Here is a 20014-nt window from a genome sequence, read left to right on the forward strand (position 1 = left end):
CAAAATGACTTTTTCTATCCACCCGTCCCCTAAATCTGTGATAGCAGCTCAGAGGCTGTGCCTCATGACTTCATCCCTCCCTGCTGAGGGGAGATGGGAACATCATTATCAGCTGCTGATGAGTCCTGATTTGGAGCCGGCAGTGAAAATGTCCTCGGATGTAGGGCTCCTCCTCCGCCCCAAGGGTGACTTGAATGTGCTAGGAGGATGGAGGAAGAGCTGGAGGGGGGAGATGAGAAGAAAGAGGTGCAAATTCAACCATGTCTCTATGATGATGTCATGGCAACAAGGTACATCGAAGTGCTTGTCAGGTGATCGGGTCAGGCTTTGAAGGTCTCCAGCTCTTCTCTGTTGCTGCAGGCTCATGTCTGACTTGCTGAAAAATCTTTTGGTTAATATTTAGTGCCACTATTGAAGTGCTAAGGGTGGCAAATGCCTCACCCAAGCCCCCTGCCTTTACTTTCCACTGGGATGCTAAATCAGGGTGATGGGGTAGGATTTTAAGCTGCAGTATCTGGGAACGGGACTAACAGTAGGGTGGCTTCAGCCCATAGGGTCCCTGTGCCTATCTGACTCAAGGACATGAGAAGGAAGTTTCTATCCCCTCCAGCCTAGTTTGGAGCTGGTTTGGGGCACCAGAAGGAGGAGGTCTCCCTCTCTTCTCTGTCTCCAGGGCTGGCTCTGGAATAAAGAAATCTGTGGCCCTGCTCAGGGAGCCGAGCCCAGGTCCTCTGATGCGATCATTTAGTACACGGAGTTTTGGTTGGTTGTTTTTTTCCTAAGCCATGACCTAATGATCCCATGTTCCAGCTACAGCCCCTCCTAGGGGCCTTCTTTCTGAACCGTGTGTCCGGACTGAATTCAGCGAACTTCCCGAAGCAAGACGCTGTGTTCCCCCACCCAGGGAAGCCATCTGCTCCCCTCCACCAGCTCCTTCTGCGGGCCTTCGAGCTCGCCAGCCGGGCTGGGAAGCTCTCCTCCTCCTCGCCTGCCCCGGCTCTCCTCGGCCATCTTGTCAGCAGAAGGCAGGGAACGCGGGGCTGGCTGAATCTGGGGCGGTGATGGTGGCAGCCGGAGGCGGTTTCCAGGCAACTGTCGCGCCGTGGGACACGCGAGCCAAGAACACCGGGGACACCGCGTTCCCAGCGCGCCGCCTGGGAGGGGACCGAGACACACACGGAAGGAGCCCGCACAGGACGGTGCGGGGAGGGCAGCAGAATATCCCCTCCTGCCCTCTGATCATCATACTCGCCCTGGCTGGGAGTGGGGATTTGCAAGCTGGCTGCTGGTGCATCACGCGACAAGGAAGGACTATAGGATGTATGGGATTTCACGTGCCTTCTGCACCCTTTGGAAGATCAAAGAGAAAAGAAATATTGTGCCAGACTCTGTACCCCAGCCCCCAGACTTTTTGCAGGTGGTCCTGTGCTTCTCTGTCCCTTATCAAATACAAAGCTCCACCCCTACAAGTCATGAACCATTTTTGTGTACGTATCCCAGCTCTGTGTCCCTGGGTGTCACTGAAAAAGTGAATTTCTTGTAAAAGGAAATGCTCTTCCCTTCCACAAGCTGCCAATCCTCCCCAGCACTTGGTGGGTCCCACTGCCCCTCTGTGCCAATGCCGAAGGCAGTTTCCCCACTCCTGCCTGCCTGCCTCCCCTACCTGCTTTAGAGGCCCTGGGAGCATCCCTGCCCATGAAACTCAGCAGCCTGGTAGCCCCTCCTTACACTGCCTGCCCAGCATTTTCCCTCGCAGCAATGTTGATACCCCCATCCCCTTTATTTCACCTAGTTTGAGTGTTTTTTGAGAGGGGGCTTGAGTACAACTGATTTTGAATGGATGGGGAAGGGTGATAAAATTGATTTGGCTGAGCAATGGGAAAAAAAATTCTTCTGGATTCTGAGAGTGCAGCTATGATGAACATGGGGAATGGGGCTACATAGTGCTTGGCAGGGTGTGTGCTGCAGAGGGGCAGAACCATTTTAATGCCCTGTGTTCAAGGAAATGTTCTGCAGCCCTGTGCAGGTGGCAGCACAGAGAGACAGGACAGTGGGGGGTCATCTGCACCTGTTGCTGCCCCTGAGCCAGCCTTGCAGCTATTGATTTGGAACTTGCCCTGTTCATTCTAACCTTGGCAGTGCCAGCTTGACCCTTATCAGCGCTGATAAACCCCACCACAACCTCATGTCCCATCCTGGTGGTGTCACGCTGTGAGGTGCCGTGGTGACAGATCGTTCCTGTCACTCTGCCTTGCACCAGTTGCTCTTTAGCTGCAATGCTCTAAATCCAGGAAACCTCTCTCCTATTTTTGCACGGAGGCTGTAGCCACACCAACATTTTAAACCTTGTGTGGATGGCCACCCCTTGCTGAGCATTTTGTATGAGGAAGGATGCGGTGCCGGCTGCAAACGCTTTTCCAGAGGAAATTTAAAATCAGCCTTCTCTTTCTTCTGCTCTTGGCCCTTCTTGTGCACCTGGTGATGGATTTGGCTCTCCCCACAGCCCACAGGCCGTGTGGCTGTGATACAAAAGCACCAAAAGCTGTGGGTGTCCTGTCAGGCAGCCCCATGCCGGCCGACCTCAAAAAGCTGAGCCTGCGAATCCTTCAGGATTTCAGTGGAAGCAATGGCTCCTTGGAGAAAAGTTCCCAGCCATGGAGAGTGGGGCTGCATGCAAGGGCTGGAGAGCCAGGGGTCCAACAGCAGCACGAAGAGGGGAATGCAGGGTGGACCAAGGGATCAAAGCTGGCAGCACTCTTCGAGCATCCTCTTTACAACATCCCAATCCCAGAGGTGACAGAGAAAGACAAGCTGTTTATCGTCAACCCCATGGAGAAGTTCAGCCTGCACAGCAGCGGGAGTGACGAATGGTGAGGAGCAAGCTCAACTCTAGCTTGCATTTGGGGGGTATGTGGGCTTGAGGGGACAAGCAGCAGGGACCAAACGTGTTGTTTCCTTATGTAGATCAGCATCCTACCCCAGAGGGACCCCCATTGCTAAGCATGCTCTTCTTATATCTTAAATCCTCTCCTAGCCCTGAACTTTTGGGCTGCTACCCATAAGCTTGTAGCACACAGCAAAGCCAAAGGCAACTCTTGAATTATTCACTGTATTATGGATATCTATTAGGTGATCTCCTCAGCTCCTTCCTTTCCCTAATGCAGACTAGCCCTTAGTCTCTCTCTCTGTATATGAGAACGTCCCTACTCCAGATTTCTAACCAGTTTTATCCCCCTCTCTTGGTATGGTGAAGATGCAAAGCCTGCAATGTAGGTTGCCTCTAACCGTGAGACTGTTTCTGTCCTGCATTTTGCAGGATATTGCCTGACCTCTTTAGGCTCAGCTGTATGGTGAGCTCACTGCTGATGGCTGTCTATTTTTATCTTTGGACTACTAACCTCTAATTAGAAGGGAAGATATTAAAAGCTTTATCATTGTAACACATAGCAGCTTCCATATGGAAAGCACACCTTCCAAAAGTGGTGCCTGCTAGAACTGGGAGAGAATAAAAGCTGGCTTAAGAGCTGTTTTCCACAAATGGGCATTTGCCTTGTCTCTGAGGACCACCTATCGGTAGCCTTGGGTCTGGTTTGATGAAATCGATGCACAGTCTGTTTTTTCCTAGAGGGAGACATGGATTTGGGTTATAGGTGCCTTAGGCTAACTGTGCCATTGTGGTGCCCGTGTGTGCTAGCACAGAGATGGGGCAGATACCCCCAGGGGCTCCCTTGAATGCCAAAAAACTGCAAATTTGCAGGATGCACAGAGACAGGCATAGTGCTAACCCAAACTTATCCCCCTGGGGAAACCAGGGGTGTGTGATAAACCTACCCAAGGGGAATGGGTTGCTGAGGATGAGAGTTCAGGTCAGTGCTGGGGATGACTGGAAAGCTCATGCTTCTCTACCCTTGTTCTGTGGACACATGGAGGGGTGTAGCAGATTGTACTCCTGGGAGCTAATCCATTAGGGAGAAACAATGAGGTGATCTGTTCCGGCAGGGAAATAAATGCATGGATGAGAGAAGCAGGATCAGCCCAGGGATTTTCCATGGGGGATGGAAGAAAGACGTTGTGGCCCATCCAGCCATGCTGGTGGGTCTTCCTGGCCACCAACTTTGTGTGGGATCTGCCAGGTGCCAAAGGCCCCGTGGAGGCCATATGGGCCAGGGGCCACCATGAAACCTGGAACCCATCCAGGCCTTGCTCTGGGCTTTCTCCCCATCTCACCCTCCATGCACCAGCTCCCAGGCTTCAGGACCCATCCTGTCCCAACTAAAAGCTGTCATTGTTGTTGGGGTGGTGGTGGCTGTCGGGCTGCAGGGTCAGCAGCAGTAAAGCCGAGACGCTCCTCCCGACAGGGAAGACGGCCTACGACACCTACCCCACCTGGCTCAAATTCCATGTCGGCATCAACCGCTATGAGCTGTACCCCCGCCGGGACCCTTTGCTGCCCACGCTCCTCTGGGATTTGGCTACGCAAAGGATCGTCAGCTCGGGTACCACCTCCCTGCCTGCACCCCTGTCCACAGCCCTGCCCCCCTGCCTGCTGCCTGCCTCCCTCATCCCCATGTGCCTCCTTTCAGTCCAGAAGTCTGGCGGGACCCAGCTCAAGCTCATCATGACGTTCCCGAACTATGGGCAGGCCCTCTTCAAGCCCATGAAGTGAGTAGAGCCTGGGACAACCCTGTATCTCGCCCACACGGTCCTGTTAGGTAGCGAGGAGTGGTCAGCTCGTGGAGGGAGAAATGGAGAAATACTTCACGCGCTGCCTCGCTTCAGCACCTCCATCCCAAAACTGAGGCGAGCAGAATGGTCCCCTTTCCCTTGCCTTTCCTGGCCGTGCTCGCTGCGAACTGGATGCAGCTTGTGATGGGGTAGTGACCTCCAGTGGTGGAAAGAAGAAGGTGGTCCATGAGGACCATCCAGGAGCCTCCAGTCCATGAGGGCTTACCCACCCTTGAGTTGGAGGCAGGGGTTGCATGGGAGCCTGGATAGGGGGCTTGGAGCCACACCACCCATCAGGAAGTGACTGGAGGAGACTGGGTCTGGCTGTCTCCAGTGTCACCGGGGGGAGAGGTGAGTGGTGGTTTGGAACTAATCCCATGCTTGGAGTGACCCCATTCATGATGATTGCCCCCACCGTCCCGTCTCCTTCCAGGCAGACCCGGGACCAGGAGACCCCCATTGATTTCTTCTACTTCTCAGACTTTGAGCGGCACAATGCAGAGATTGCAGCCTTCCACCTAGACAGGTGAGCATAAGCTTTGCATCCAACCCTGCCCTCCCATACTGGCAAAGCACCAGAGAAACTGCTCCTTCATCCCACTTCCTGCTCGCTGTTGTGAGGGATACCTGTGTCTCCTGTCGGTTTTAATAACTCACTGTGATTAAACCAGCTGAGGTCAGTAAGAAATGGTTCCAAGTTCTGTGTTTCAGGATCCTGGATTTCCGGCGAATCCCCCCAGTTTCTGGTCGTTTGGTCAACATAACAAAGGAGATTCGGGATGTCACCACAGACAAGAAACTGGCCAAGACTTTCTTCATCTCCCCAGGTGACCTTTCATGCTCTCCATCCTCTCCTGTGGCCACTTGGATGGAGCTCACCTGGAGCTCACTGCTGCTGCCCTGGCTCTTCCCACACTTGGACAAACTATCCTGCTGGGGACTGTTCCAGCTCCCATGGTTACCCTGCCACAGGCCTGTGCTCCTCACAGCCTCCCTTGCCATTGCTTTGCTAGTGGCACATGGCCAGACTGGATGGAGCATCCTCCCCTGGCTGCTTGCTTGACCACTCTGCCTGGGGGTCACGGGCTTGTTGCCTTCCTTCTCTTTGTCAACCTTTGCTTTGTCCCCATGGCCAGCGGGTAACGTCTGCTTCTATGGGGAGTGCTCCTACTACTGCTCCACCGAGCACGCCCTCTGCGGCAAACCGGACCGGCTGGAGGGCTCCATGGCTGCCCTGCTCCCTGACAAGACCCTGGCCAAGCGCCGCTCCTGGCGCAGCCCCTGGCGCCGCTCCTACCACAAGAGCAAGAAGGCTGAGTGAGACGGGGCACGGGGGGTGTGGGGACATGGGCCAGCAGAGCCATGGGATGGCAAGGGGCTTCTCCACAGCCGCTCTCATGGCCCCATTCCCCTCCCCGGCCTTTGCCACCAGGTGGGAGCTGAACCCCAACTACTGCGCTCAGGTGCGAGAGACACCGCCCTACAACAGGGGCCATCGCCTCCTCGACCTCATCGACATGACCATCCTCGATTTCCTCATGGGTGAGCCCCTCCATGCCTGTGCTGAGGGCTGTGGAGGTCCCTCAGGACCAAGAGGCCCAAATGGCTCCATGTCCTGTGGTACCATGCCCTGCGAGGTCTGTTGACCAAACTTGTTCAGGCTGCAGTGAGCCTCAGTCTTACCCACAATGAGAGCACAGGGCTGTGCCACGAGGGCATTTCCCAGGCAGAAGTTGAAGGTCAAGAGATTCTAGGGACATCCCAGCTAAGTACCCTGGACATGGGATGCACCTTCCAGCACACTGTCACATGCAGCCCCTGGAGAGCCAGAGGTGGAGATGATGCTGCCCAGGGCTCTTGCTGCCTCTCCTGTCCCTGGGCTACTTCTTCCTCCCTGCACTGTCCCCTCACCGGCATCTGACTTGGAGAGTTTCCCATCTCCTCATTCCTGGCCACCCAGCCATGCCTTTGCCATTACTTCTGCTCCATTTGCTACTGTTGTCCCTCTGTGGGGCTGCTGGGATGAGAAGGGGCCTGGAGGCCATAGGGTCTCTGCTCAGTTCCCCTCCACGGCCATGGCCACCAGATGGACACCCTAGAGGTGCCTCCAACCCTTTCCCCCAGGCTCTGGGTTTCAGTCTCACACCAGGAGTGTGCTCCGTGTCCCTGCTCCCATCTCCTAGCACACAACCTGATGAAAAATTTGTTGGCCCGCCACAGGCAACATGGACCGGCATCACTACGAGACCTTTGAGAAATTTGGGAATGACACTTTCCTGCTCCACCTGGACAACGGTCGTGGGTAAAGTTGGGGAGTAGGGGGAGCAGTCACAGCAAAGGGGGCTGTCTTGCCAAAATGCCATCCTGACACCTCCCGGTGGGCTTCTCCCCTCCCCCAGCTTCGGCACACACTCGCGTGATGAACCGTCCATCCTGGCCCCCCTCCAGCAGTGCTGCAGGTAAGGGGCTGCCACCGCCCACCCCGGATCTGCTGTTGGGGGGAGGCTCCTCCTATTGAGACCTCTCCCTCCTCATCTCTGGCAGCATCAAGAAGTCGACTTACCTGCGGCTGCAGCTGCTGGCCACCCAGCCCTACCGCCTGAGCGACCTGCTGCGGGAGGCGCTGGCCACAGATCCACTGGCCCCTGTCCTGGCCGAGCCCCACCTGTGGGCACTGGACCGGCGCCTGGGGAAAGTGCTGGCAGCAGTGGGACACTGCCTGGCCAGGACAGCCCGCCAGGAAGAGGTGCTGGTGGATGATGTGGGGTCATGGGTGTGATGGGGGGCTGGGAATCCTGCTGGATTGGGGTGTTTTGGTGTGCTGCCAAGGATGATGTGGGGATTGGTGTGCAGCTCTGATTCTGTGTAGCGTCAGCTTTTGATGGTGCCAGAGCTGGTGGCGCGATGAACCAGGAAAGCAGGTTGTAAGGATAGCTGGGACAGGGAGGGAATTTAAATAAAAAGGTTGGTCTAGTGGAGAAGACATGAGCTGTGATCTTCCCCACCAAGGCTGCTTTCCCAGCCCTGGCCTATCCTCACGTGCCTGGACGTGTCACTTCAGCCCTCCAAAGCCTTTTAGGAAAGGGTAGGGATTTTTCCTGCCTTTCCCCGGCAAGAGCTGCCAAACTGGAACAGCTGGCAATCTCCTTCTGCCGCACCCCCACCCCCAGCATGGTGATGCCCTGGTGACCCCCAAAAAGAGAGCCGAGACTCCTCACTGCTGGTGTGGGGAAAATGAGGCACAAGCTCCCAGCCACTCACTTATCTTTGCCCCAGTCTTCCCACACCCACTCAAAAACTCCCATGGCTCTGGCATCACCACCTCCTCCACAGGACCAGGGATGCAGCAAGGACAAACCCCACTCCCCCCAGAACATCTTCCCAAATCCCCTGGGAACTGCTGCTGACTCCCTTTATGCCTGAAAAAGTGGCTCCTGAGGAGGGGATGGATTGACCTGGGGCTGTGCACTCTGCTTAGTGCCTGGTGGCTCAGCACCCAGCTTATCCTCTGAGCCTCACGGGGGGGTTAATCCACGCAGGGGTACGTCAGCTGGAGCAGGTGCCATTGTGACAGCCACTGCCAGGGTACCCAGGTCGGGACATGGGATTGCCATCTGCATGGCCAGAGATAAAGGTGCCACTGGGGAGGGGGGATGTCCTCTGTCCCAGACAGACACTTGCAAAGGGATGGGTAGCCACAGGAAAGGGTGAAAAAGGGCAGCTGGCACAGTGGGAGATGAAGCTGGAAAAGCTAGGCAGAGATTTTGGCTGGAAAGAAAAAGGGCTCAAAAGGAAGAAAAAAAAAAAAAGGGAGACAAAGAGGATCTGTCTGCATTACACAACGGGGCTGGGGACGCTGAATTGGGGTTTGTTGCGGTGTGCCCCCCCCGATACTGACAGCACGTCCTCCTGCCGCTGCATTGGCTTGTGCCCCAAAACCCAGCACACGGAGGAAAAGGTTTCAGGGCTGTTTTGCAATAGGTTCCTCCCCTTCTGCCAGCTTCATTTTTTTTTAACTCTTTATATAAGTACCTTTTTGCCCCATACCCGAAGCCGGGGGGACCATTCTTGCACCGTGCCTCACAAATACGGCCTAAACAACTGTGTCCAGACACAGGTTCCCCTCACTCTCGGAGCTCCCCCAGGCAAATCTTTTTCCGAGGCGCCGTCAAATTTAAAGCGCGGGGCGTGGGAGGGTGGCTGTCTTTTCAGCCTGGTGAGTTTGCACAAGGTCCCAGCTGTGCCGCAGCGGTTCATGGTCCCATGGGAGCAGCCCAGTTTGGCTCAGACACCCCTGACGAGCCAGCCTATCTGCCCGTGGGGGAGAGCGAGGGCAGCGGGGTGTCTGGGACCAGTGGCCCAGGGAGCAGCAGAACACGCCCGCCCAGTCGAGGCGGCGTGGGCGCACGGATGTCGAGCGGGGCTGCCCACGCCCCAGGGACAGGTTCGGCCGTGTCGCCGTGACGGGTGGTGCGTGGGGTGTGGGGATTTCCCACCCCACCAGGACCAGCAAACCAGGCACCCCAACAAAGCCCAAACGGGGCTGGGGTGCAGCCCTGCACCCGGGAGCTCCCATTTTGGGCTGGCATCACCCACGCCCTTGGCTGGCAGTGTGGGCTGACTGCTGCCCGTGGTGGACAAGGCAGGAGGAACCGCAGGGTTGCGATGTTTGGGGACCAGGTCCTGGCGGGCAGCAGAGTGCGGATGGGCCCCCATCATCGCCCCCCCCGCCCCCCCCGCCCCCCCAAAATGATGAAAATAAAATGAAATGAAATTAAAAGAATATGCCAATGGCGGTAATAATAATAAATAGCAATGATGAAGAGGTCCCCAGAGGCCGGGGGAGCGGTGGCTGCCCCCCTCTCCGCGGCGGCGGGCGGGGCGGGGCGGCGGCGGGGCCCGGGGGGAGGGCGGGGAGGCGGGTGCCGCCTTCCCCCGCAAAACAAAAGGGAGCGGCGGCGGCGGCGGCGAGAGCGGCCGGGAGCAGCCGGGGAGGGCGGAGGGGATCGTTCTCCGCTGCCCCGCACTTGCCGGTGGGTTTGCGAGGGGGACGGCGCGGCGGGGGCAAAGCCGGGGGGTTGCGGGCGGGACGGCTCGTACCGGGGCCTGGGGGGGAGATGTGTGGGGCCAGGGGTGCGGAAGGGCCCGCGGGGCCGGGGGCAGCCGCTCCACGCGTGGGCGATCCGCGGGAGGGGGAAGGAGGCGAAGGGGTTTATCGGCCTGTAAGGGGAGGCGGCTCCATCCCGGGGCACCCCACGGCCGCCAGCTCGGGACGGTGTTCGGTGTGGGCCGGGACCCCTGCCACAGGGGTGGGGTCTCCGCGAGTGGGATCCCGCCGGGTGCGTCCCTCCAGGGACCCTCCCGCTGACACTTGCCTCTCTCCCCCGCCCCCTCGTCACCCCCAGGTGAGCCGAGCCCCTCTCCGTGCTGCCGCCATGTCCCGCCGCAGCCAGCGCCTTGTCACCACCACTCGCTATTACCCCGGGGACGATGATGCCACGACCAGCAGCAGCAGCACATCCCTGCTGGGTGGGACACAGCTCCCCTTCAAGGAGACCACCGGCAGGTTAGTGGGGGGCGGGGGGGGGGGTTCCCCCTGCCCAAATCTGACAGGGGCGGGGTATTCCATCCCACACCAGGGACCGGGCACCTTCCTGGGTGGGGTGTGGGGATAGCTTGCAGAAGGGAGCGTGACGGCCAGCCCGACGCATTCCGGCATGGCCGCGGCCGCCTGGGCACTGGCTGTGCCCCTGCTCCAGCGAGAGCCCCGTTCTCCCTGCCCGGGCACCCCTGCGTGCCCACGGGCCCGGCACAGGAGCCTACCGGGGTGGCCGGGTGCCAGCTCCCAGCTGCAGCTGGATGGCGACAGGGAGGAGGAGGAGGAGGAGGGAGGGAGGGAGGTGCGCTGCAAGTGCCGGCCGGAAAACCGCAGCGGTGCGAGCGGAAGCGGTGCCCGGGACGGGCGGGAGGCCTCCGCAAAGCAGAGCTTGCAGCCTCCGAAAGCTGCCGCCATCCGGTGTGGAGGGAAGTGATGCTGGTCGAGGGATGAGAGTGAATTCCCCATTTTCTCCCATGGGTGCACTGTAACACACACCACACCCCCCCCCCCCCAACCACACATGCCTGATGAGCCTGTTCTCGCCTCCTGCAGGACGATCAGGAGGAAATCGAGTAGCACAAAGCGCCTGTCTCCCGCCCCCAGCACCCAAACCTCCTACTACAGCGAGTCCATGATGAGCGAGTCCTACCTGGGGGGCAGCCGGGGCCTTGCTGCCCTGGGCAGCTCCATGCTGGATGATGACCTGGACAGCAGCACATACTGGGGTGAGCCCTCCCACTCTCCCAGGGCAGCTGGACCTCCCTGGACACTGGACAGTGTTGGGGCAGCTGCCTGGGCTGGCTGACTGGGTTGCTTCTTGTGGAAGTGATGGTGGGTGATTTCTCAATGGAACTCCGTGTTTTGGGGCAGGTGGAGAGCTCTCCACCAGGAGGAGAAGAGGCACAGGGGACACTGAGTCCAGTAAGATCAATGGGGTGCTGGAGAGTAAGACATATGACACCTACACGTCTTCATCTGGGTACTCCTCGGAGGATGACTATGCTGGTAGGGATCCACTAGTCTCTCTTTAGTGGCAGGAATGAAGGGGAGGCATCCCCAGGGGGAGCAGCCCAGGGCCTGACTATACCCAGTGTGCTGCCAGTCCCCACTAGATGCCACCCGCAGTGCAAAGCCTTTGCCATGGGCAATGCACTGGGGTGCTGTCTGCATTGGTGACTTGCTTCTTCCTTTCCAGGTCACTATTACTCAGGCCAGAGTAGCTCCGGGTCAGGTCTGAGAACTGCAGCCTCCCGGGTGGGCTCCTTCCTCTGGCAGGTGTTCACCTCCCCAGGTGAGCGGAGGGCTGGCAGGGGCACTTCTAGCAGCAGTGTTCTTGCCAGTCAGTATCTCTACTCTCCAGGTGCTGTGCGTGCTATTCCCTGTTTTATCCCCTTGTTGGTGCCACCCTTGGGCATGGAGGGGACATCTCTGCCAGGACTCCTGATGAGGCTTGTTTTTTCTCCTGGCAGTTCGGTTCATGGGGTGGCTGTTCTCGGGGCTGGCAGGGGCCTGGCACCGCCTCACCGGCACGGCTTCCCACTTGCACAGCGTCCCCTTCTCCAGGTGAGTGTGGTGCTGGGGGACACCAGGATGGGGAAAGCCTGCAGGACCCTGGAAAGGGGAGGCACATTTGGGGTGGTGGGTGTCTTGTGCTAAAGCCTGGCTGGGCTTTGCTTTCCATCTGGCCCCCATCCAAAGGTGGGGGAAGGTGACTGCAGTCCTACAGGCACCTCTTTCTTCTCTGTGCTCCAGGCGCTACCCACGTCTGAAGAGGTCCCTGCTGCTGCTGCTCCTGCTCCTGCTCCTCGCTGCTGCCGCCTACGGTGAGCCAGCCTCACTTGATCTGCTGCCCTGAGATCTGGGGCAATGCAGAGCATCCCACTGCCATAGCTGGGGGATGGGATGGCCTGGAGCTCAGTGCTCATGGCTTCTGGTAACCTGGTCCATCTGCACCCACATGCCGGCGTCTCCTGGTAATCCCAGGGGGTGCTGAGCCTCTACATGTCCATCCTGTCCACTACTGTGGCCTGTTACCAGCCTGTGGTTTTGATCATCTCATCCTTCTGTGCCCAGGAGCTTGGTACTTCTACCCATATGGGCTGTCGACACTCAGCCTGCCTTCCTTCCCATGGTGGGGAGCTGGAAAACTTTCCTCCTCCTCCGATGTTCCTGGGGCAGGGGACCTGACCACGCTGGACCAGGTGAGCTTCAGCAAAGGCATGGTGGTGGCCCAGGTGGGATGAGTGCCTTGCAGGGAGACCTGGGGCAGTGTGATCCGTGGCTGAACAATTGCTTCCAGGGTACGAGGAATGGTGGAGAACGGGCCAGATGATGGCTACACATTGGCTCCTCCAGCTTGTGGCCATCTCACTCTTGGGGTGTCCCTGGAATGGAGCAGGGAGAACATCTGCCCTCTCCTGGGAAGCAGCAGATGAATAAGATACCACTGACTCTGGGGAATGGGTGGGAATAGGTGGTCAGGGTTCCCTCGTGCAGGGGTCCTATGGAGCAGGCGCTTCCCTGGAGGGCTGCATCACACCCTGTTGTTGTTGCTGCAGGGGGGGCACCGGCTCCTGGCTCGCTTCCAGTCCCTGGAGAAGCGCTTTGAGGCACTGGAGGCCGAGCTGTCACGGTGGGAGCTGCGTCGTGGGGCGGCAGCAGTGACAGCAGGGGGAGAGCCACCCCCAGGGGACATCCTTGCGCAGCTGGAAGGGCTGGTGAGCCGCCGGGACGCGGGGCTGAAGGAGCATCTCCGCACCGACATGGCCAACCACCTCCAGGTGAGGGATGTGGGGAATGCAGGGAGATGGGGGCATGCAGGGCCAGGCCCTGATAGTCCACCCTGTTCCTCATCCTTCAGGGCGAGCTGGATGCCCTCCGAGTCCAGGTGCAGAGGGATTTAGACGGGCGCCTGGGGAAGATGGCACAAGCTTCTCGGGTAAGGTGACGAGCGTGTGGTGGTACCTGGACAGGACACCCTCACCAGTGGTGTCACAGGTCTCACCCCTTCCCCTCTTGCTGGCAGGAGATGGAAGCGCGCTTGCTGGAGCTGAACTCAGAGTGGCAGAGGTAATGCTGGCTGTGGGGCAGAGCCATTGCTCTGTTAGGGGCTGGCAGGTAGCTGGGTGAATTTCCCTCAGCCAGGCTGGTTTGCTTGGGACAAAAGAGAGATTGAGAGGCATAGTCTGGGAGGGGAAAGGAAAGAAGGAATATGTGGGTGTCTGTGGGAGCCAGCGCTGTGCCCTTCTGGCCAAAAAGGTAGTGAGTGGTACCTTTGGGTGCATTAGGAAGGGCATTGCCAGTAGGTTGAGGGAGGTGATCTTGTCCCTTTACCCAGCCCTATTGAGGCCACATTTGGAGTGCTGTGTCCAGTTCTGGACTCCTCAGCAGTACAAGGGAGATATGGAGCTCCTGGAGCAGGTCCAGCAGAGGGATACAGAGATGATGAAGGGACTGGAGAATCTCTCTTATGAGGAAAGGCTGAGGGAGTGGGACCTGTTTTGCTTTGAAAAGAGACAACTGAGAGGGGACCTCAGCAATGTCAGTGTCTGAAGGGAGAGCGACAAGAAGTTGGATCCAGGCTCTTCTCAGTGGTGCCAAGCAACAGGACAGGAGGCAATGGGCAGAAACTGCTGCACAGGAAGCTCCACCTGAACATGAAGAAAAACTTCTTTACTGTGCAGTAACCATGCACTGGAACAGACTGCCCAGAGAGGTTGTGGAGTCTCCCTCACTGGAGATATTCCAGAACCATCTGGATGCAATCCTGTGCCATGTGCTCTGGGATGACCCTGCTTGAGCAGAGAGGTTGGCCCTGTAGGCCCTTCCGACCTGACCCATTCTGTGATTCTGTGGCTGGCAGCAGGGCTCCAAGGGCAATAGCAGCAAATCACCTTTGCCACTGTCATTTTGCATCACTGTGAATGTGGCCCTTCAGCCAAGGCGTGAGCTAGGGATGCTTTCCCATGGGATACAGTAGAAGAGGTTCTTGCCACTGGAATTAAAATTGTGTCTGGAGATGGGGTTGAGCATAGATGATGTGGGATGAACCTCTTCCTCCAGTTTGCAGAGGGGAGCTGGGCCTATTGGCATGAGGCTTTGTTACCTTTTTCTCGGCACAGCTCAGTGCAGGAGAGCCTGCGAGGGACCTTCCGGCAGGAGGTGGGCAAGCTGGAGCAGGAGGTGGCAGCATTGAGGAGGGAGCTGGCAAGCCTCAAGTCAGACCAGGAGGTGATGGGGAAGCACGTGGAGGGGATACTGGAGCAGCTGAAGACAGTGCGGGCTGATGTGAGTGCCCAGTCCCCAGCCTGTTCGGCAGAAAGGCAGTCAAGGGTCGCTGCCCCAGGGCTGAGCTCTGCCCGCACCGTTTCAGGTGGAAGCGCAGTTCCCGGTGTGGATCAGTCGGTTCCTGTCACAGTCCCAGCAGGATGGTGCCGCTGCCTTCATCCTCCAGCGGGAAGACTTGCAAGCAGAGCTCCAGGCTCTGGAGCGCAAGATCCTTGCAAAAGTCCTGGAGGACCAGAGACTGTCGGCACGGGATGCTCAGGCTGGGATTGGAGTGGCCCTGAGGCAAGGAGGGACTGCAGGAGTGACAGAGGAGGTGAGTGCTGGCCTGTGCCTCACTTCATGTGTGCAGGGAGCTGGCACGTGTGCCTGGCAGGTGGCAGAGGCGTTGGGACAGCCCCTACAGCTGGGACATTGATCCTGGGCTCACAGGATGCAAGAGCACCCTTGAAACACCTTGTCGGGCTGCGCCTGCTCTCTGGTCTGGAAAGGGTCACAGGTACCTGCAGCTCTGCAAGGCTCTTACTGTCTTAAAATCCAAGCTTCTGCTCATGCATCCTTCACCCAGAACGTGGGGCAGGTGCCAATGAGGCTTCCATGGGTGGAGCATCTTGCTTATCCTCATTCGTCAGCAGCGCCACTGACTTGTTTGGTGCAAAGCATTTCAGCAGAATGACACCAAGGGGAAAGAATGAGCCTGCTTGCTTTGGAAAAAGTTGCTGGCAATTCCCTGTGGAGGTAGTGGAGGGAGGGATCAAGCTGGGATTAGCAGTCCCCATAGTCTGTGCAAGCTTTGTGCACTCCGTAAAGTTTGGACCCAACATGGTGCTGCAGGGTCCTAGCTCCTTAGGCTGGGTTTGGCTCCAGGTGGATGCTCCAGCCATTTCCTCCTTTTCTGGGTGGGAGGAGCTCCCATCAATCCTGTGGGACAGGGCAGGAGGGAGCAGCAAATGATTCTGGGTGGTCTGTCAGGTTGTGTCTGGTAGTTCCTCTCCTCCCTCTGGGCCAGCCCCTCTTGAAGACAGGCAATTGCAATGTGCCTGGGCCCTGCCCCTTCACTGTACAGCTCCTCTCCCCTGGAGTATTTTTAGCAACCTCTAAGGAGGCTTCCCAGCCAAATGCGTGTCCTCTCATTTTTGCTGTGGTGATTCATCCCCTGGCTGTTCTATCCCCTGGCTGTTCTATCTCTTGGCTGTTTTGTGGGAAGGTCCTTGCACCCTCTTTCCCTGCAGGGGCAGGCGGGTGGGGGGCAGGATGCCTGTCCCAGTTCTTCACCCTCCTGTGCCCTCTGCTCCCACTGCAGCAAGTGCATCTCATCGTGGGCCAGGCCCTGAAGCGCTACAGTGAGGACCGCGTGGGGATGGTTGACTACGCCCTCGAGTCGGCAGGTGGGTGGTGGGGACGAGCCAGCTGTCCTGGGGAGGTGACCACAGGGTGCTGGTGTGCAGCTCACCTGCTGCCGTCCTCTCTCATGCCAGGGGCCAGCGTCATCAACACTCGCTGCTCAGAGACCTACGAGACACGGACAGCGCTGCTGAGCTTGTTCGGCATCCCCCTGTGGTACCACTCGCAGTCCCCCCGTGTCATCCTGCAGGTGGGCTCTGAGGGGCAGGACTGGGCTGCTTCTCATGTGGGTGTTTTAGTGGACTTTGGCTGTTGCTCCAAGCCAGCAGCCAGGCTGGTGGGAGAAGAATAACACTGATGGTGGTAATGTTGCTGGTGTCTCACTTCCATGCTCATAGCCAGACGTCAACCCTGGGAACTGCTGGGCATTTCGTGGCTCCCAGGGCTTTGCTGTCATCCGCCTCTCCGGCATCATCCGCCCCACGGCTGTGACGCTAGAGCACATCCCAAAAGCCCTCTCACCCCAGGGGACCATCCCCAGTGCCCCCAAGGACTTTGCTGTCTACGTGAGTGCCCTCGCCCAGACCTGAGGGAGGGGTGGGGGGCCACGGTGGGAGGGCGCTGGAAGGGAGGGATAACAAACCCTATACCTGGCTGTGGGGTGCTCCGGGGGGGTTGGTCTTACCCTGAAGAAGAGGAAGAGGCAATGCTGGTGGGGAGAGGGGCAGCACTGGGTTTCAGAAAGAGTTTGAGGGGACAAACGGGCTTGAGTAGGTTTAACTTTTGGTCTTCCCCCCCTTCATCCTTCCCCACTGGTCCCTGTTCCCATTTGTCTATTTTGACCTGGAAGAGCAGGAGTGGGGGCCAAGCATGCTTGCGTCTCCCTCTCCCTCTTCTGCCCTGAGTGTGTGCATCACCTCTGGTCTCCCTCTCTGATGACCCCTGGTTCTCCCTTTATGCTTCCCTGCCCTTCCATAGGGCTTAAAGGAAGAAGGAGAGGAGGAGGGCCTTCTCCTTGGACAGTTCACCTACAACCATGATGGCGACCCCATCCAAACATTTTACTTGGAGGTAAATGCTTGGAGCACCTGACCCCTGAGAAGAAAATGGGGCCTCTGCGGTCTCTGAGCCTCACAGAACTCTTAGGGGCTCAAGTTTTTCTTTTCCCTCTTCCCCAAGGGTGACTCCATGGGCACATACCAGCTGGTGGAGCTCCGGGTGCTGAGCAATTGGGGCCACCCCGAATACACCTGCATCTACCGCTTCCGCGTGCACGGGGAGCCGGCGCACTGACCCCCGGCTCCGCGCGGGATGAGGATGCTGCCGGGCTGACAGCAGCAGGGGATGCGTCTGGTTCACTGCTTCGCACGTAGAAATCCTGGGATGTGCCAGCAGCCGCCCCAGGAGGCTGCTCCCCTGGGGGAGGAGAAGAGCTGCTGTCGAAGGGGTGAGGCTTTCACTCTTCCAAGGACCGGGGTGGTGAGGCAAGAGCATCCCACGTGGGTCCTAGCGCAGCCTGGCTCGTTTTCAGTGCGTCTCGGACATTTTAACTTTTTAAGCTAACTTTGTATCGGGTCTGCGCTGCCCCTTGTCCCTGTTGTCCCGCTCCTTCCTGCTGGTGTGTCTAGCATTGCCAGGGCTTGGGAAAGGGGTGTGGCATTTTGTGATGTGCTTCATGCGGGCTTGGGTGCAGGAGATGGGTGTGTGTGTGGGATTGTGACTCGGTGCTGCCAGAGTAGGTGGGAGCCACCGGTCATGGCCACCAAGTCCCCTCCACACAGGGTCACTTCTCTTGCCTTGGTGTTGGTTTGGGTAAAGATCTCCAGCCCTTCAATGCTGGGCCGGCAGAGAGGAAATAAGACAGTATTAATGAAGTATTAACATAAAACTAATGGTTTGGGGCAGCAGGAGGAGAGGAGCGTGGCACATGTTGGTGGCAGAACCCATCTTGCTGCTGCCATCCATCCACTCAAGCCCTTCTGCTGCCAGTGGCGGAGTTGGGTCTTGGCGATGCTGTTGGCCTCCCTGGCTGGCTGCCTCCCCAGTGTTAAGCTTGATGATGCTATTGAAATTCCTGTTGCCTGCTTTTCCTTTGGGGTTTGTTCTGATACTTCTTTTTTAAGAGGGGTGGGGAGGGGAGCTATTTTCCAGTTGGGATGTTGGGGTTGGTTTTTTGGGGGGGGGGGGTTTGTAGTAACAAAGGGAAAAAAGACTTTTTCCATGCAATTTGTACTTACCCAGAGAATGTTACGTGGTGCCACTTGGATGAGTGGCTTAGATGTGGAGAGGGCTAGAGCTTTGTTTAGTAGGAGAATAGCGCACACTGTAGGATAAACTAGAGTAAGATGAGCAGAGCTGTTTAAAATACGGGCCTCAAGTTGTTGGTGGCTTGGTAGTTGGACTTGGAAGCTGGGGTCCTCTGTGGACTGCTGCTGGTGGGGTGCTGGAGGCATTCCTGCCCTCCTTGCTCCGGATGTCCTCCGAGACTGCAATGCGTGGCTGTGGCCTCCTGCCCATGGCTGCATCTGTATATACTTGACTGTTAGCAGCAAGTGGGAGCTGCTGCCCCAGGGCTCTTGGGGGGGAGATAGATGGGGCAATCGCCAGGGCTCGCAGCTGCCAGCCTGCAGAGCCACCCCCCGCCTGCAGGGCTCCCTCAGCTCCCGGTCCCCCATGGCAGATGGCTGGTGCAGGCTGACCTCCTTTCTCTTGGAAGGGCTCCCTTTCCCTCCTACCTCTCCTCACTGGCACTGCGCTGTTCTCTGAGCCCTGGCTGTGGGAGGGCTGGGCCAGAGCAGGAGGGGGAGTTCTGCCTGCACTGGGCATGTGAATCCTGCCTGTACTGTTTGGATGGGAGGAGGCAGAGCGGGGCTTTGCAGGAAGGATGCACAGGGACCTTCCCTAGGCTGAGGAGTGCCAGGGCCATCTGGCCCCTCCACCTCCTGGCTGCCTGCATCACATAATTTGGCTTATGTTCTTGGATGGTGTTAACAGCCTCCAGCTTTGTGTTGTGTTTCATTGAAAGAAAAGCTAAAGGGCTCGTGGTCAGTGTTTCAGCCCTGTCCAGTGCTGGTATTGTCCTTCCCCTGGCACCTTGAGAGCACCATGTATTGATTCCCACTCTGGTGATCTCTGCTTGAAGCACTGTAGGCATAGAGGAGGAGAGGAAGGGGCTGAAGAAGTGTCTCCTTTCAGCATCCCCTGATGGGCATCAGGCAGAGCTGCTGAGCTGTCACTCCCTCCATGCCAGCCTGGGAGGGGGAGGATGGTGGCAGCACATCCCTTCTGAAGGGGTCTCCTTGCTCCAAGCAGGGGAAGTGAGCCCAGGGGACAGAGTCCTGTCTCCAGCAGGTTAAATTTACCCTGTGGAGCCTCTTGCAGAGCTGGGAGGCCCTGCTGCAGGGAGAAAGCTGACCTGGAGCCAGATCCAGGGACTATAAATTCTCTCCTATATTGAGCATAGTCTTAATTCTTGGCATCCACAGCCAAAGTTATTTTAAACTTGTCTACAGCTGCCTGCTTGCCTTGGAGTCATGTCCATGAGTGCACTGAGCACATGGAGCTGTGCTTCTATGAATGCCTAGACCTGTTCTGGGCTCAGCAGACCAGCTCCTGTATTTATTTGAATCATAAAGAGAGAGCAGAGATGAAGCTCTCCCTTTTTCTCACCTTTTTCTGGCTGCTGGAGCAAGTGCCATAACCATGAGCCCGGGAAAACCCCTTTTCTTATGTTCCTTCTGGCTCCCTGGTCTCTGGCTTGGACTGTGAGGGCAGACAAGGTCTTTGCCCAAGAAAAATTATTTTGTGGTAAATCAGGCATGCTGGTGAGAGGCAGGAAAGGTGACCTCTTCCCCTGAGAATGGAGTTGTAGTGGGATCTCTGTTCCTTCCACGTGGGTGTTAACTGCTGTGTCTGGGCTAGGGAGCATTTGGCTTTACAGGGCAAGCTTGCCCTGTCCTTTTAGACATGAAAATCTCTGCTATTGTAAGTAAAACTCCCTGGAGACACCAGTGAGAGCTCGTCCTGGGGCTTCATGCTCTTTTCTAGCTGGTTTTGGAGGCC

The 20014-nt window shown here is 57.6% G+C and overlaps 2 protein-coding genes across 3 annotated transcripts; both read left to right on the plus strand.

The window, feature by feature from the left end:
• Positions 1 to 2328: 2328 nt before the first annotated feature.
• Positions 2329 to 7663, plus strand: LOC138104709 (extracellular serine/threonine protein kinase FAM20C-like). Its single transcript, XM_069003938.1, has 10 exons — positions 2329 to 2870; positions 4321 to 4496; positions 4584 to 4662; positions 5159 to 5251; positions 5437 to 5552; positions 5862 to 6042; positions 6158 to 6267; positions 6946 to 7027; positions 7125 to 7184; positions 7270 to 7663. The coding sequence occupies exons 1-10, from the start codon at positions 2392 to 2394 to the stop codon at positions 7502 to 7504; spliced, it is 1611 nt and encodes a 536-aa protein (XP_068860039.1). The 5' UTR covers positions 2329 to 2391; the 3' UTR covers positions 7505 to 7663.
• Positions 7664 to 9674: 2011 nt separating this feature from the next.
• SUN2 (Sad1 and UNC84 domain containing 2) lies at positions 9675 to 18109 on the plus strand. Of its 2 annotated transcripts, XM_069002778.1 has the most exons (18): positions 9675 to 9758; positions 10131 to 10291; positions 10877 to 11049; positions 11195 to 11329; positions 11520 to 11615; positions 11794 to 11887; positions 12077 to 12147; positions 12398 to 12525; positions 12883 to 13104; positions 13185 to 13262; positions 13350 to 13393; positions 14446 to 14611; positions 14697 to 14924; positions 15912 to 15996; positions 16087 to 16202; positions 16351 to 16518; positions 16931 to 17023; positions 17132 to 18109. In XM_069002778.1, the coding sequence occupies exons 2-18, from the start codon at positions 10161 to 10163 to the stop codon at positions 17243 to 17245; spliced, it is 2142 nt and encodes a 713-aa protein (XP_068858879.1). In that variant the 5' UTR covers positions 9675 to 9758; positions 10131 to 10160; the 3' UTR covers positions 17246 to 18109. The 2 variants fall into 2 exon arrangements, with proteins under 2 accessions (XP_068858879.1, XP_068858880.1); XM_069002779.1 differs by lacking the exons at positions 16931 to 17023; positions 17132 to 18109 and adding an exon at positions 16808 to 16923.
• The last annotated feature ends 1905 nt before the right edge of the window (positions 18110 to 20014 follow it).

Source organism: Aphelocoma coerulescens, chromosome 1A (assembly GCF_041296385.1).
Source record: "Aphelocoma coerulescens isolate FSJ_1873_10779 chromosome 1A, UR_Acoe_1.0, whole genome shotgun sequence".
Classification (NCBI taxonomy): Eukaryota; Metazoa; Chordata; class Aves; order Passeriformes; family Corvidae; genus Aphelocoma; species Aphelocoma coerulescens.

Bases quoted from the DNA above. Each gene is read 5' to 3' on its own strand.
- LOC138104709 (XM_069003938.1), top strand. From the start codon at position 2,392: ATGCGGTGCCGGCTGCAAACGCTTTTCCAGAGGAAATTTAAAATCAGC. The intron at 5,553-5,861 runs GTGACCTTTCAT...CCCCATGGCCAG, and splicing joins GACTTTCTTCATCTCCCCAG to CGGGTAACGTCTGCTTCTAT. The intron at 6,268-6,945 runs GTGAGCCCCTCC...GGCCCGCCACAG, and splicing joins CATCCTCGATTTCCTCATGG to GCAACATGGACCGGCATCAC.
- SUN2 (XM_069002778.1), top strand. From the start codon at position 10,161: ATGTCCCGCCGCAGCCAGCGCCTTGTCACCACCACTCGCTATTACCCC. The intron at 12,526-12,882 runs GTGAGCTTCAGC...TTGTTGCTGCAG, and splicing joins ACCTGACCACGCTGGACCAG to GGGGGGCACCGGCTCCTGGC. The intron at 16,203-16,350 runs GTGGGCTCTGAG...CCATGCTCATAG, and splicing joins CCCCCCGTGTCATCCTGCAG to CCAGACGTCAACCCTGGGAA.